General features: G+C 34.8%; 1 protein-coding gene across 1 annotated transcript; it reads right to left on the bottom strand.

Moving 5' to 3' along the window:
- Positions 1-826: 826 nt before the first annotated feature.
- On the bottom strand, positions 827-14604 carry LOC123913761 (isoamylase 3, chloroplastic). The gene is made up of 24 exons (XM_045964607.1): positions 14271-14604; positions 13978-14044; positions 13824-13886; positions 12422-12579; positions 11906-11999; positions 10222-10458; positions 9864-9968; positions 9647-9751; positions 9106-9240; positions 8880-8966; positions 7878-7929; positions 7106-7169; positions 6690-6789; positions 6398-6498; positions 5723-5774; positions 5400-5462; positions 4684-4773; positions 4532-4604; positions 3540-3619; positions 2844-2948; positions 2672-2770; positions 2502-2563; positions 2187-2295; positions 827-1414 (listed from the first exon to the last, which is right to left on the bottom strand). The coding sequence occupies exons 1-24, from the start codon at positions 14387-14389 to the stop codon at positions 1301-1303; spliced, it is 2334 nt and encodes a 777-aa protein (XP_045820563.1). The 5' UTR covers positions 14390-14604; the 3' UTR covers positions 827-1300.
- Between the last annotated feature and the right edge of the window lie 3527 nt (positions 14605-18131).

Raw genomic sequence — 18131 nt, 5'->3', positions numbered from 1 at the left:
AAATAATGGTAGACATGTTCATGGAAGCTACATTTCAATACTATGCTAGACACATGTTCATGGAAGCTACATTTCAATAAATAATGGTAGAAAAATACGGTCAAAACAAGACATATTAATAGTCAAATGAGGTCTTATAAAATAGGACGGAGGGAGTACTATTATATGGAAATTTAACCCACTTGGGTTTGGTCTGGTGGTATTGAATTGAGACCTGAGAGTGTGCTCCTCTTAAGATTTCAGGTTCAATTCTCACTGGTGCCAATTTGAGTGGGCTAATTTAGCTTATTCAAAAAAAAAAAAAACTATTATATGGAAATTTTATTCAACGAAATTCTTCCTACAAGTGCCAGGCAACTAGCTAGGATGTGCAATTTTTTATGATATAATACGGAGTTAAATTATTCAATTTACTTTGTAACCAAAAAAAAAAAAGAAATTATTCAATTTACAACAAAAGCATCACAATTAAAAATTAAAAATTGTGTTTTGTTACAAGAACAAAGAATATATGTGGACTATAAATTTCACTCGCAACAAAATAATGAAGGGAAAAAGAAAAAAAAACAGAGAGTATCAGACAAGTACCTACGGTGTACATACCTCGTAAGAGGTACTTTGTCATTTTATAAGTACCCATGCTTCGGAGGATAAATGCCTAAATCTCACTGCTATACACTGACGGCATACCCCCATTAAGTTTAACTCTATTATGAATGAATCGAATTTCATTGCTTTCTCTATAGATGATTGAATTCACCTTGAATTTCCCTCATTAAAGAAGATATCTATTTCAGAACATATTATGAAATCGTGGAAGGGAATATAAGCTACTAAAGATATAAATTTATGGCATATATTCCATTCAAGCCAAATTTACAGTAGAACAATATATAAAGATCTCGGTATATATAGAGACAATCATATACAAGTATAACATACAAGGTATCCAAAATTTGTAGGACCACCCTCAAGTAAGCTTGTACCTTGCATATATCCCCTGCACTGCAGCATTCTGAAAATGACATGATTTCAGATTTCCCTCATCTCCGATTATTCCCTACAACACATTTACATACAGATGCATTTATCTTCTACTTAGTACACGTGTCATCCAATACTAAGCTGTAACTTCAGTCTTCAGGCCATACTAGGCCAAGGACCTAATTCAGAGCATAAATTCCATCCATCTGCCTTAAAAAGCAAATAAGATTAACATTACATACACAAGACACGTGTATACAACAACATTTTCCTGTTTTATTTTTCTATGGATGTGTCTATACCACAGCTTCTGCAATCAAACCTTTGCCTCAAGAAGAATGGAGGAGTATGGAGCTATACTGTACGTTTTTTCTATGCCGGGGACACCATCGAGGACAAAGTCATCGGGAGATTTAAGATTAGTATCCACCTGTAAATATCCAGAGTTCAAGTTAAATTAATAATTTAATACCGAACATTTCGAAATAAGAGAGATGCATCTGACATATCACCAAAGTGGTTAATGAGTTTTAGTTAAAGACAAATCGTTCGGGTGAATCCAAGTTTGAATCCTATCTAAAACAATTGCACTTTATTTATCTCCTTGCTGAACTCAGTATTTCTAGGACCCCTTCCCCTAAGAATTGGAGGGTTAAAACAAAAAATGCATCCGACATATCTATTAATTACTATGCAATGGTAATACAATATTTTATTACATATGTAATTAATTAAATCACAACATAATGCTACTTTGTTATGTTAGCTCCTAAAACAAATCCACAAATATATACCCTCCCAACTGCCAACTCAGCAATTAGTTGCATAGTGGAAACATTTTCATTCTCTCCCTCGCTTGGCCATAATTCACTGCCTGGCATGTCTTCTTTCTCTTAACTGTGCCTTAGTTATTCTGGGGTCCTACTCATATCAACAAGTTTGGCTAATTAGGTTGAGCTAACTGATCGTAACAAACATACAAGGCCATTCTCACTCTGCTAGGACAGTTAGTCAAATCTGCGAATTCTTAAGGGTGGACGAGATGATTTACTCATGTTTCCTAATAACACTATAATAGGAACCATGTAGTTTTGGGAGGGGAGGAGTTGCCTTCACAGTGCTCCATAGATTTAAAATATGCATGCAATGCAACACTGAAAAGGTGATTTTTTGTATGTCCCAAAGAATAAGGAAAATCTTACCACGCGAAACCACTTTCTATTTGTTGGGGGTGTGGGCAGCAGAGCTTTCAAAAAGTAGTCATGTGCATTAAAAGCTATATAAATATCTCCACCACTTTTGTCATGAAGGCTGCATGCATACACAAACAGAGTTGTCATCTTTTTTAAACGTCGAATGTTGATAGTTTGTTTTACGTTGGTGGAAGGAGTTGAACATTGCTACTCCATGACCAAGATGATGTCTCAATATAGTGTTTAGGTGCTTCGTTACGTGAAAGTGCTGCAAAAATTGCAATGTGTTTCTCTCTTAATTCCAATTAAAATATGTATACTTACGTAAATGCAAGAAATTTGCTTTCATAATTGGCCCAATTGTCTTCATGCCATGTTATTTCATTCTGCAAAAATAAACTGTTGCATAAGCACATATGGCAGTGTTTTTCCTTTTTGATGGAAAAATGGCATTGTGTTTTCAGGATTAGTTTATTAAAGCGTGAAGCAATCACCTCACTGAGAAAATTTTCATGACTGAATATTTTATGTTCGTGCCGATACTTTATCGCGTTGGAGAAAAACCTAAAGTGGTTACCCTTCCTTGCATCCAACTATTCAGCAAAAAGAATAGGTTGTTAAGAAATAATCCCCAGTAATCTACCAAAAGGGGTGTTACAAATTTACCTGATCCCACAGGAAAAAATTAATAGCAGAATCATGCCCATAACTATTGTTATTTCCATAGCGAGTATGGCCATATTCATCCCCCATTAGCATCATTGGTGCGCCCTGGTCATACATTACAAAATTTACAATTGATATTCTGATATCAGTGGCAGCATATGATAACAAATGGATTCATGCAATAGCATCTTCAAGTTTTCATTTGAAAAGGAAAATTAATTGAAAAGTCTGTATAATATAAACACCTAAACTGCAATGTAGTTGATAAAAAAAGGTCAAAATGAAAATAATTTCCCTTAAAACTTTGAGCCTGACACTTGGCCCCCAGTAGCTCTAAATTTGTACTTAACATGCTTAAACTTTCAACAAGCCACCGGCAATTCAGAAGAGAAAGAAACTACGGAAATTGGATTCACTAAGTATATATTTTGTTAAATTTAATTCAACAAGTATGTTTCAAGATTACTATTGAACTTATGTAAACCGTATTTCAATTGAAGTTTATATATTTACTAACTGTTTCTCTGAGGACTTTTCCATATGTTTAAACTTGAAACCGCACGGGGCTATTTGCCAGATAGTCAAAGTTGAAGGGGTTACTTGCATTCTAATAAAAGTCTGTAACACAAAATCATTCCAAAATGTCTTTCGTTTATAGAAGAAAAAAAAACTCCAAAATGTATCTCAATTATGTACCTGAGATATCATTAATGCCAAATGAAAGTTCTTCATTTGTCTCGACCGCAAAGCTCTTACACTAGCATCATCAGTTTCACCTGTCAAAAAATACAGATAACAATCAATTTTCAGTAAAAGGACAATGAATTATAATCCTTGACAAATGATTAAACATGGGTGAAGGTGATCATATTTGTATCTGTGGCCTGTCACTACTCTGGAAGTTAAAGTTAAGCAAAGACATAGGTTCCAAGAATCCAAGGTCCACATTTCCTGATAGAGTTGTGTTGTGTGATGCTTATGGTAATGCCTAGTATTGCTTATGCTTGTTTACATCAGCTCAGGTGTTTTGCTACACAGTTTTTATATGTGGTGCATTATGTTAATGTTATTGAATAGTATAGCCGTTATCTAGTGCTTAAGTCAACTAGTCTCTGTCAGAATCTGTTACATTACATTCAGTTAATAGCTTGATAGATAAGTTAAGACTAGAGTATACAATATTGTAATTGTACATTCAGACTTCTCCTACTTGAATAATAATATAAAACGTCATTACACGGCACTAATTTTTTCAAATATCAATTTCAATTGTGGTATCAAAGCTTCTGCCATCAGTCATCCTTGCCTCTGGTCACTGTGTCTGTGCTGTTGGCAGCGCCAGTAAGAGCATGCTTCCACGAGTTTGTGCATGCCATGAGTGAAGAGGGTGGGAATTCCTATATCGGTAAACCTAGGACTGTTGATACCATGTAGAAAGCAATAGCAATAAGTCTAACTAGGCACTACATTTACATTAAAGTATAATCCTCAGCTCAAGGAATGATAGGATAATTTTAAAAAAAACAAAATAAATGGAAATCTTATTGCCGATTTCTCTGATCAGGGAGATACTCCTATATGATATCTCCTAATTTTCCTACAGAATATTAATTAATAGAGAAGACATCATTTCCAAAAGCATAGGTGAACAACCTACAGTAAATAAAGCATTGCAATTCAAAGGCTACCTTCAAAACCACAATTCCAACTAAAGTTATCATTGCATCCATCATTTCCACCTTCCCCATTAGCTTCATTGTGCTACAAATTCAGGAATCAAAGAAAAGGTCAAGTTTTGCTCAACAATTCAAAATTGAAGGACAAACTTTGGAGGAGCTACCTTGAAGTTGTATGAAACAAGATCGTGCAAGCTGAATCCATCATGTGCAATAACAAAATTAATACCATGATATGGTCTACGCTTGTTCACCTGAAAGAGAAACAAATGAAGGCAAGAAGTCACTGTTATAAAATTATTTATAATTTATAAAGCAGAATAGAGATAAGTGAAAATCAGTTATAGTAAATCTTAGACCCATTATTTCAACACATTAATAGAGTGGAACAAAAATAACATTAATTCCATCTTGTTAACATGAAACACCACATGAGTCCTACAACCAGAACCATTAGCCATAAGAAAGAACTCGAGATCAACCACAAATCTTTAGCAGCTGGAGTGCTGGACACAGCATATTTTGACTGCAACATAATAATTACCAGTCTTTATTTACTCATGTGATTCAACGAATAGACTCACTTGACCAACATAGTTTACCAGGGGAGGGGGGATTGATGATTCTTGCATTATGAGTTTCAGAATGACCTTAAACTCTGATGGCCTCGAATAAAGAGCAGGTGATAATAAATGATAATTGCCAATAATTAAGACTAGTTTAATCTAATATTGTAGACCCACTAGTTCAACTCAGAGCTGTTAGAAATATAAAACGTCATTCCCAAACCACCAGTAAATAGCTTAAAGAGTTGGTATTTGAATCGGTGTAAAAACCATAAAGATAGCAACCATGAAGTGTCATAAGTAGTTATGCATACTCTGTAAAGATCAGAAGATCCAGAAACACGAGTTGCAAAGCTCCCCTTCATACCAGAATCGCCCTATGACATGTATTAAAGGAGACAATAGAATAGAATAAATCAAACAAGTTGTAAATCAAATCCTAGCACATTACAAAATCAGTTTTTCATGAGTTTCTTACTTCCCATACAGCATATTTTATTAATAGGAATAACAATTGATTTCTATCAGCCTTTTACTAGCATGCCATCCATCTTATGCAAATCATACTACAACTCGCCATCAAATAGAAACACAATCTGGATCATATATATTAAGTATCTTTTACTCTTAAAATTACCTTGATAAATTTCCGCACGTCATCGCGATATATCCCATTCCATTCAGCCCACCTAAATCAAAGACAAATATGATGCAAACTGGTCTGAATATTGATTGAGGAAACCCATTTTTCATTTTAGCATACATTAATTTCCCCATAGATGAACTAATATCCAAGAAATATATATCCTCAAAAATAATCTTGTTGAAATTTTAAATAAAATCATATTTGATGTGGTTCATAAGATGGCATTAAAATCATATGCTAGAGTGACCATTCATGCTGAAAAGCAAAAAAAGTATCAAAGTTCCACGACCTTAATGAATTCAATAGCAGAAATAGAATTACGAGTAATTCTCATGTTGATCTACACGCCATAATACTTGGGTACTTTTCATACTTAATCACTGGAAAAGTTGTCAGTTATGGTAATCACACAATATAAACACGATGAAGGAATCCCAGTATTATGATAACGAGCCACTGATTCAAATACTGAACTAGTAACCTCTACACAATAACAAAATCATATAGATCATGAAGACTGCATAGGCATAATTTTTTGCCTTCAATCAGGCATTAAGTTCATCAACTTTCATGATTATAACAAAGATTATTATTCTTTTCAAAAAAAAAAAACAAAGATTATTCATAAAATAAAGATATTTCCTTAAAGATCATCAAAAGTATTACCGGTCCCAATTTGGAAAACTTCCAACAAGATAGAGACCTCCACAGTCCCAAGGCTCTGCAATAATTTTACATCTTGACAAAACTGCATCTTTAGCAATTGCCTGTACAGACATTGGAACACAGGGAAAATATAAAATGTCCATAATTTTTGAAGTGTTGCAATTATGTCTGACATGAATATCCAACACAAATCTAAGATTGTTTTCAGACGATTTGAGATCCTAAATAACTGAACCAAACTGATAAACGCTCATACCAAGTGTTCCTGAAATAAAGTGAGTATATTTTTTACCCTAATGAGTGGAGGAGCATTGAGGGGGGAACCATCAGTTCCTCGACACAGTACACTTGCGAGATCAAATCGAAATCCGTCCACATGATACTCAGTGACCCTACAATAAAGTGAAACAAAAAACACAGAAAATAGTACTTGCAAATTAGGAATTTCAAACAAAACCATGATATTGGTCAGTTTGGATATTTTTAGTACTTCCAGTGGCATCACAATTCAATTCATTATTATTATCTTTTAAATAAACAGTAATGATAATCAAACATTAAGTAACCAGTAAACTACAAATTCTTAAGTACCAAGTCTATATGATACAAATATACAGACGAACAAGGAAAAGCTGTTATTAGGTCAATTCAACAAAATAAATCAAGGTATATACAATCAATAATCATATAAATACAAGTAGTCCATACCAATGTCTTAGGCTGTCAAGAATTAGCTCCATGACCACAGGATGGTTACAATTCAATGTATTTCCTGAGGATGAACAATCTCCAAGTGAGAGAAGAGAACTTAAATATTGATACAATATACTGAAATTTGATTTTCTTTTTTAGTGAAAACTGAAATTTGGTTGGTGGTAAATAAAATTTGAATCAAATGCTGCATATTAAATATCCTCTGAAGTAACTCCAAGGGTTTGGTCTAGTGGTAAAAAGACATGCTTGGATCTGGGAGGTCCTATAGGTTCGAGCCACACTAGTGCTCTTGGAGGGAGGTAAACGTAAATACCTTTGTAAGTGTTCTATGAGCGCTAAAGTCTTCCCTATCTTGGACTAGGGCACCATCCCTCACCCTAAATATTTCCTCTCAAAAAGAATAAATAAAATATTCTCTGTAGTGAAAAAAAGCACAGCTCCGCGTGATGGAGCTGCTAATTTGTTTTGTCAAAAACAAGAAACATTTTTCAACTTATTCTTAAATTTAAGGGCATTATACTACTTGGTTTCATGACTTGTATAGTCAGCATCATAATTATGGGAAAACTTGCAATTGGTTTGGCCTCATAACTCTTGGAGCTGAGGGGTATTTTCCTTTTGAATATTGTAGCCCTCAATTTCAAGTTATTAATTAGAGGGTTATTTTCAAGTTTTTGTTTCATTATCTATTTGCTGTGCAATTATAAATTCATATGAACAAAGCTGTTAGAATAGAATCTCAAGGTTTAGAAAAAGATAAAATTACCACAGCCAGAGAAGTTCAGCAATTGTCCTTTGTCGTCTAGCATGTAATAAACCTATAGAAATGAAGAAAGATTACATACAGAAAAAGCAAATAATTTGACAACATTCTACCTAACTAAAATATATGACAAAGCATTTGTTAATAGACGATACTAAAGCCATATATAATGTTTCTAGCAGCATGTGAATACTTGAGAGTAAGTTGGCGCTATACTTGTAAAATTTAAAAGGAGGTGAATTCATCAATTACTTGAAGGTGATTTTTTAAAAAAATGTTCATCAGTGGGTGTGAGTCTGTTGTGTGTGGGTGTATAACTTCATTTTGAATTAACATATAAACATAGCTTATGTCATGCTATTGTGCAGTTGTATCAAAGTTCAATATAACAGTCAACAACATTCAAGAGATATCTCACTAGGTGGGATTTGCTACATGAATCATACAATGCCACAAGTCTCTACGTTATATTGAATTATCAGATATATCATTTGCCGCTGAATCTATCTAAGGAGTGTCCTATAGTTTTTCTGGTCTCCCTCTACCTCTAACTATTAGACTATCCTTTATCTAGTCAATGTCTTCACTAGTGCTTCAATAGTTCTTCTGGGCATATGTCCAAATTATCTTAGATGAGATTCCACAATCTTTCCTACAATGGGTGTTACCCCAATTTTATCTCTAATGATTATTTTCTTAATCCTATCATGTCTTCTGTGACCATCATCCATTCCATCTTAGCATTCTCATCTTTGTGATTCTATGTTTATTTTATTTTATTTTTTGGTGAACGAACAGGGCTTCAGCCCACTGTGTTTATTTTATTTTATTTAGCTCTTTATTGCCCAATATTCAATCTCATGCAGCATTACAGGATTTATAGCATTGTGATATACGCTAATTTGTAGGAACATTAAAACCATACAGAACAAGATAAAGGCACCGGAAGTATTCTGACGTACAAATAACAGTCTGTCAAAAATAGAATTACAAATCAGAGATTACCTTATTATCTATGCCACGAAATGAAGTAGTGTAAGGATTGGCATCATCAGCCTCATTGGTATGATTGTAGACAACATCCAAAATAACCTATGCATGGATAAGATTTATCGCAAGATAAACAAATCTTGAAATTATATAAAGTAAGACAGAATCGGGTGATCAAAATATTAAGCATGCTACCACTCTATGGTTGTGACTTGTGACAGTAAAATACTAATATCATTACCTCTATGCCAGCAGAATGTAAGGATTTAACCATTTTCTTGAACTCTTGAGAAGCATTAGCTGGTCCTCCACCAGCACTGGCATAGCGGCTCATAGGGGAAAAGAAATTTATTGTTGAATAACCCCACGTATTAATCTTGGAAAGCAAAAATACAGCTGTCAGTATCATATAATGCCACTTAGTAAGTCAAAGTTACATACTCTGATTTCTTTGATCATCAAAGAAAAATACACATTACATACTTTAATCCCTCCGGTCATCAAATAAAAATAGATCTGTATATACAGCCACAAAGTATAAAATTGTTTTTATATATTTGTTTATTAGGAATAGATTCTCTCTATTTCTCCTTTCTATTACTGTAGTTTTGGGGTGTATAGAGATCATTTCAAGCTCATCTGATATCACATTATCATATATAAACTCCCAAAACCATAGAAATGGAGAAGATTTATTCCTTTATTTATTGGGGAAGTACACAGTGAAGAAGTCCATTATGAAAAGTTGACATCAAAATAGAACATAATACTTTTTAATTTACCATGTGATCTCTGGGGTTTGGACGCCTCTGCAATTCCAACTCATCAAACTCAAAGATAGGCAGCAACTCCACTGCATTGATACCAAGCTCTAGAAGGTGTGGGATCTTATAGGTAGGCAATAAAAAGAGTTTAAATAAAGCAATACCATAAACAATAAGTATCAAGCATAGAGTAACGAATAAACAGCTATATACCCAATGGTAGCACAGATGTTACCTTCTCAATCACACCAAGATAGCTTCCCCGAATGTTGTTATCCAACCCACTAGATTCATCCATTGTAAATGCACGGACATTCATCTCATATATAACAAGATCTTTCTGCATTCGCAATAACAGAGCATAATGAATCCATAAATTGGACTTACTTCATCTAGAAACACACAATAGGCAGTCATATTCTCATCAAATGAAAACAACATTAGAGATCAGTGTAAAAGCATATAAAGAAAAGGTAGAATACAAACCCTGCATATAGTTTTATGCATAAAGCAATTTGTATGAAGCCTTGATTTAGGGAAAACATTTTGATGAATATCATTTTCGAGCAACTATCATTTATGCAGGAAAATACCTCGGCAATATTTGGAAGCTTGTAATTTTCTCCCCAGTCAAAAGGCAAGCTGTCAAAATCATATGTGCCTAGAAACTTAGACAACTTCATGCTAATATCCCCAAAATATCTTCGACCTTCAATTAGTTTTGCATAAGGATCAACAAGCACAATGCTTCTGTCAAATCGATGCCCCTTACCCCAGTCTTGAGGTCCATCTATCCGATATCCGTACAGAACATTGCTCCTAGGAAGATCCTGCACAATGAAAGATGGAAAAAAAAATAACTAAATGTCTAATGTGCATTTTGAATAGCTTGTTTAGTGTTTGAATTAGAGAGTCAGAATTCATTTTATTGACTGTCGATGAAATGAATTCTTGTTACAAGAGATGAGCCTCGGATTTTTATTCTAAAAACTTGGCAAACACTAAGAAACTAATACAGTCAACTAATAAACTAATACAGTCAGCATATGACAGTTGTCACTGCTGTAACTTTTTTTTTAAGGCAAAGAAGCAAGCAGCGTCAAAGAAGGATAGTCATCCCAACTAGGTTGACACCACTAACCCAAACTGACAAACCACAAGCAACTTTATTAATGGAAAGCAACAAAAAAAAAAAAAACATAAAAACCTGAGGGGACGTGAACCTAACTCAACAGAGAAAAGTTAAGAAAAACGAAAGAAAGGCAATCCAAAGGGGCAAACCGTTGGCAGAAAAAACCCTGACCAGTAAAGGATGGAATATTATTTCACCAAGTGAAAAATTTAAAAGTAACCACAAAAGAAGTCAATTTATATGCACAGGTGTCACTGTTGTAACTAACTTAACTAGCCAGGAGAGAAATGATCCTATACAATAGGTACATGATAAGCGAGCTGCATACCCACACATTTGAGGGGAGGAGAGTTTAGGGAGCTTTGTAACAGTGCTTTCGAAATATCCCAAAAAAATGGAAAGAAACATGTACTAACTCTCCGCAATAGGAGCAATATTGAACTCACATATAATAGAAGAATTGAAAATATGGAGCTAACAGGATTTAAGCTCAACTGGCATCAACACTAGTCTCTAAAACAAATAACAGCATTATCTACAATTTGTGCAAGGTAAAACTAATAGCAGCTCAGGTAAAGATATCTTCCACAATGGAAGACACTATTACAGAAATTGATGTTTTCCAATTTCAATAAGCAATTTCTTCTTCAATGACATTCCTTTACCCATGCAGGGTTTCTGTTTAATATCATAAAGGTGAAAAAAAATGCTAGTCAAATTTAAAATGGAAAATTTTATCTATATAGTTATTATAGTAAAACTGCATCAAATTTGATACATTCATTCCAATTACTTTCAAAGCATTTAATGAGGTGTGCATCAATATTCAACACACCGACATGAGACATCTTATATACTTCCATCCATCATTGTCAATATTTTATAACATAAGAGTGCAGGTAAATAAAATTCATATTTGGCTAGCCATAAGACATTTTTGACACGAGATTAATAATACACTGGAAAGTAATGCATATAATGATATATACAAAATTTATGCTCAAATACACAGAAAAGAAATGTTATTTACCTATGCAATTATGAAAGGTACTCAATAATTGCACACGTATTGTATTTTTTAAATAAGTTACAGACTATATAACACAATTTCAGCCAAAATCCATGAAAGGACAGATATCAGGCACCTCAATACGTATGTGCCAAATGTCCCCTGTTTTGTTTAAATGAGGATCCAAAGCCAGTTCTATCATACCACCATCCAGTGTGTCAATGCTTCCCCTAAAATACATTATAAAAACAGAGGAAAACGTGTGTGAAACAAAAGTGGGCCAATAATTTTTATGGAAATATTATCCAGGGGATTGTAGCAGCACAATTCCAAAATAGTGCAATCAAGGAAGTACATGAACACGAAATATAGTCATGTTGCAAAATCACTTTGCATCCCATCTACAAAGCCCAACATGTAGTCATGCCACAGAAGAGAACTCCAATTTATTGAATGTATGTTGCACACCAAAGATATATTTGTTTTAAAGTTAAAAATGACCAGAAGATATGAAGTATGAAATATCAGAAAGATGCAGCAGCCTGAATCCCCTTGATCATTGTACCAGGGCCTTTATTGACATAGATTTATTTCAAACATATATTTTTATATATAGTTTAAACCGACATACAAAAAGGATATCTAAATTTACCTTTCAGGAAGGACCAAACATAGTGTGACAGTAGTTGCATGCTGTGAAAAAATAGCAAAATTGATCCCATTGTCAACTTGTGATACACCCAACGGAAATGTTTGGCCTGGAGAAATTTCCCATGATGGTCTGTTTTCATTCACTTTGAAAGCTTCTTCCTAAAAAAGCCAAAGGTAAGACATTGCAACGCGTGTAGAGTAAATGATGTTCTTTCACAACAGATATGCAAAGTGTCAGTTAACATTGCAGTAAAAAGCACAATTGTAAACATAAGCAAGACTTTTGAAGAATAAAGTGATGTTAAATCTTCAAAATAAGTTGTAGCATAACCGAAAGGACCAACATTCAGAGTTGTAAAATACCAACACATGGAAGCCATATATGAGCTAGGGTCTTGACCAAGAAGATGATGGATGACAATTTCTAAAAATAAGGTGATACTGCCTTTCTCAATCAGCTAAAAAGCACACACACAAAATAAGAGTCTAATTTTGTTAGTTAAGTTTGGAGCAAGTGCTCTCATCATTGATCTTCCAATATTTAGTAAGGGGCATAATTATAAACTACTAATAACGTAAAAGATTCATGAGCTTTTACTCCAATTTCTAGATACCAAACTAAACAGTTGCATCTTCGAAAACCATTACAATTGTGTTATAAACATGACTATAAATTGCAACTAATGGCATCCCATCCCAACTTGATCATTAGCCACAAGTGTGCTATGGCCTATAACTAGAAGTAGTAAATAAATAAGAACATGTTTAATGGCTCAAGAGGAAAAATCGTCTAATTTAACTGTACAACCTCATGAGTAGCAAAATTGCCAACAATCCAATTTTTCTGGCTCCAAAGCCTTTAGTTGGCAATGAATATTTTTATTTGAAGACATACACTTTTTGGTTATTCATCCATCATAAACAGACACAAAAACCTGTCTGTCTTAAATACACATGGATTTTTCTAAATTCATCTCTTTAATAATCTAATTAGTTCAAGGGCAGAGGAGGAATTGATATATATGTTTCAGGGTTAACCAGAATGTGTATTAGACTTGATCTGCAAGCCTTCTCTTCACCATATCAAATTGCATTAATGAATTTTCGCAAACTTAAAATATTTTCCAAGACACAGGTGCTCAATTTTAGGCTGGCTATCAAACCTATATAATATACAATATCCCGTACGCTTGTTGAAATAGGCTGACACTTAATTGCATCATTTCTATCCCTCTAAAATTCTTAATTTGCTTTTACTACTAGGGTAGGGAAATTGAACTTCCAATTTCATCTTAGAAACAATCATATTAATAACGAAAATTCAAAGAGGTTCAATATTGAGTTGCATTTCTTACTATTCCAATTATTCATGGTCTCTTACTATTAATGACATAAATAAATACCTTAAGAACCTCTTCTTGAGCACGACCATAAGCACTCGCATTAAGCTTGGAACCTTCTCTTGTCTAACCTATGCCAAAATTCTCAATCAAAATTCACAACATCTATAAGAACTCACTCAAATTACTACTTAAATACATTATTACCGTTACATACCTCACTATAAATTCCATGTCCACTATTACTCGATTTGCTTCCAGATACTTGCATACTAAATTTCAACCTAATGATAAGATCAATGTTAAACAATTTGTACTAGCTAGTTACTAAATTTAGTACTATTATTGTTAGATTCATTGACGGATAATCTGGTTCATCGAATAACTGATGTATCTGATTCATCGAATATTCAGGTATTGGATTGATCTAAAAAGTAAATTATCTGTTATAAAAATGACTAGAGGTAGTAATAGCTAATTGATGTGAAATTGAAAGTGAAGTATTATTACCAGACATGACGGGGAGAGAAATTGCGTCGAGGAATGTTGCCGGCGCCGGAGAAAACGGGAGCGAAGAGTGTGGATTGAGTGGCGGTTGTTGAAGCGCAGAGTAATGGGTGGTGAAGCATGTTGAAGTGTTATTTTGGTTTTTAGTTATTTGAATTTTTGTGTTTTGTTTACATTGAGTGAGAGTGTTGAGTTGAAGTGGAGTGAAATGGTTAAAAGCGAGTAATGCGATATTCATGGGTGCCACGTGAATTTTGGTTTGGGAAAAGAGCGGTGAGTGAGTCTGTCGAGTAGTATCGACCTCTACACGTGCCGGCAAAATATCTCAGATAGAAATGATAAGGAAGGGTACATGTTTTAATTTTAATTTTTAAAGTTTAGTATTTAATTTTTTAGAGACTAAATTTTTTTATTTTTTTAATATAAAATGTTTATTTTTTAAGTTCCTTAATACTCCCTCCGTCCCAAATTATAAAGGAAAAAAACTCTTTTTTTTTTTCCAAATTATAAGGGAGAAAGTTATTTTCAAGAATGTTTTTCCCTTATTCTCATAAAATTAAATGCAAATTGCATTTAATTTTTTCTCTCTATCATTTTCTCAATAAACAACAACCAATAAACATTGTTTTTACATCTTTTTATGCAACTTATTCCGAGGAAAACCCACAAAAACATATTTCAAATTATCATGTTTTACTTTTTCTTAATAAGTGTGATTTTTTTATTTTCTCTTATAATTCGGGACGAATGGAGTATCTGTCAAGTTAGCGAGACTTTTTTTTGGAAGGAAAAGCCAGCAAGACTTATACTTCAGTTTAAAAGGTTGAACCAGGTGGATAGTGTTGGTTTAACCAAACCATTTACAGAGGTTGAGGTGAAATCAACGGTGTGAGATTGTTATAGTTATGAAAGTTCCGACCCAGACGGAATTAACCAGACGGATTCTAGGAAAATTTCTTGGGTTAGTTGGAACTCTATTTGCTTAAGTAAGGAGAGTGGAGGTTTGGGGGTCAGGAGGTTGAGGGAGTTTAACCATACTCTTTTAGATAAATGGTGTTGGAGGATGCTAGTGGACATAGAGGGGTTGTGGTTTATAGTGTTGACAGCTCGGTATGAGATTGAGGGAGGTAGACTTCGAGATGGAGGTCGGCGAGGGTCCTCATGGTGGAGGGAGATAGTGCGCATTAGGGATGGAGAGAGTGAGACAGGGGGCAGTTGGTTTGGGGAGCAGGTTTTGAAGAGGATGGGGATGGGTCAGATACTTTTTCTGGACTGATCCCTAGGTGGATGTGATTCATTTATGTCAACGGTTTGGGCGTCTGTTTTAGTTGGCGGAGACCAAATCGTGTATGGTGGCAGAGATGTTTAAAGTGTGGGGTGAGGGTGGAGAGGCGTGGGAGTGGCGGCGGTAGTTGAGGGCATGAGAGGAGGAGATGTTGGGGAGTGTCAGTCTTTACTTCGTAACATTTTCTTACAGGCTCATTCTATTGATAGGTGGCAGTGGCGCCCTGATCCTATCATAGGTTATTCCGTTCGAGGAGCATAACAGCTTCTTACTTCTCATGCATCGGTTACTATGGATGATCCAGATAACTTCATTTGGCACTCACAGGTTCCTTTGAAGGTTTCCATTTTTCGCGTGGCGTTTATTGTGTGACAGGTTGCCCACGAAAGTAAATCTGGTTACTCGAGGTGTTTTATCTTTTATAGCTCACTCCTGCGTTTTTGGATGTGGAGAGGCCGAGTCAGCCCATCACTTATTTATCTCCTGCAGCACAATTGGTTCTCTTTGGGATTTAGTGCGCTCATGGATTGGTATTCCTTTGGTGGATTTCACTACTCTGTGTGACCATTTTGTTCAGTTTGCATTTTCAGCAGGTGGTTCTCACGCGCGTCGATCATTTTTGGAGCTCATTTGGCTTGCTTGCGTTTGGGTTGTATGGACGGGGCGAAACCATCAATTGTTCACAGGATCAGCATACACGCCCCATATTTTATTGGACAAGATCAAGGTTTTCTCTTTTAGGTGGTTGAAGTCGACGAGTATTACGTTAGCTTCTAACTACCATAGCTGGTGGTCTAGTCCTATGCTTTGTTTGAGCTTTGTATGATTTGTTTATGATTTTGTTTCTATGACTCTTTGTAAAATTTTGTAGTCTATCTCGGTACGTCTTGTGCTGGGGAGGCTGTTGTGGTAATATATATCTTATTTTAACTTGCTAAAAAAAAGTATATTTGAGTTTTTAAGTTTAGTTCTTTAAAATATATTTTTTTAGTTCTTATTTGCATTTTATCGCAACTTGTTTGAGAGATTAAAAATATTTATTTTTTGTAAAAAGTTTTTAATTATTTGTACAAACTGCAATATGAAAAAAATCAATATTATAAAAGATTAAAATTATGATTAAAATTTAATTGGGACTAAACTTTATGGAAAAGAAAAGAGGCAAGTATTCCGCCTTAAGAGGTCGAAGATATTGATTTATACCAAACTTTGTAGCCAAAGGAGTTGGATATTTAACGTGTTACAATCAAACTTGATTGTAAATCAGTAGTCGATGGAGTCATTAAAAATCTCACAAATGTAGTCGAATATGACACTAATATTAAAAAGTGTAAGAAGTTTTTAAATTATTTGCAAAACTTTAATGTTGGTTTTATTCGAATACAATCATGTTACTCACACTCTTGCAAAGGTGTCAATGTCATATGCTTAGTTCCATTGTTTTTTATTTTAGTCCAACCATATATTATAAGCATAAGCACTCTTTTATCGAAAATAACAACTTTTTTAGAGTCAAATTCAAGTATTATTTTGTGGAAAATGCTAAATAGTATATTCGGGTTATTAGTTAAGAAAATTATGTTTTAAAATTTATGTATTTATTATCTTAAAAGTATAAAATGTTATCTTATTATAATTAATATTAAATTTTATCTTGTTTCTTCAAGAAAAAAAAAATAAAAAAATTCAAAATGAACAATTTCAAGAAGGTATTAAATAAATTTTAAATAATTTATGAGAGAGAGAGGTAGAGAGAGAGTGAGAAGCGCTGCTCCTAGGGCAATCTTAGGGCAGCCACACCGGTCACCGCCTTCACCGGAAGCAAGGCACAAACGGGTGGGAGAGTCGGTGGATAGCGGGGATTGGACTGAGGTGGTTTATCGACGTCGGAAACTGAAAGCGTTGCGAGAGGTAGATGGAGGTCATGAAAGATCAAAACAGAACCTGTGTTACCAAGGAACAGAGCGATCGTTTTCTTCTCCTGGTTTTCATTCTTTCGACGGCGATCAACCTGCAACCACCAACCACGCACGAGATTACGCTTCACCTGTGAGGTTTCAATCGCGTTTCATCAACGAACACCACCGTAATCGCCGGCGATCAACAAGCTTTCAGCGGCGGAGATCGTTCTCTGCTCGTTCTAATCGCGATCCGACTCAGTTCCGAGGACATCATGAGGGACGGTGGTAGAATAAGGCTGTTCGGCGGCGGCTTGGTACCCCTAATCGACGGCGCCGGCATATTGATCACAAGCAGAGGCAGCGGAGTAAAGACAGTGTTTATAGGAACGTTAATGTTTCGCGTCGGCAAGAACAAAATAATGTGTATAGCCATAGCTTTGATACTCGGTGAAAAAGCAGGGAAATTCTAAGGTAGGGGGCTGTGTTGGTGGAGAAGGAGAGGACCAACACGTTATTGACAAAAAAGCCAAGCTAGGGACTGATTTAAGGAGGTATGTATCCTTCTATTTTACGAATTTCCCGTACCTTTTATCAAACTTCTATCTTCGGAAGGGTTTCGAGGTTTGTGGTAGTTTGGATGACGTTTTTGTTCCCAATAAGAGAAATAAGCGTGGCCAA

Source organism: Trifolium pratense, linkage group LG3 (genome assembly GCF_020283565.1).
Source record: "Trifolium pratense cultivar HEN17-A07 linkage group LG3, ARS_RC_1.1, whole genome shotgun sequence".
NCBI lineage: Eukaryota > Viridiplantae > Streptophyta > Magnoliopsida > Fabales > Fabaceae > Trifolium > Trifolium pratense.
The sequence above is the reverse complement of the archived record's forward strand: the minus strand, read 5'-3'. Positions and strand labels throughout refer to the sequence as shown.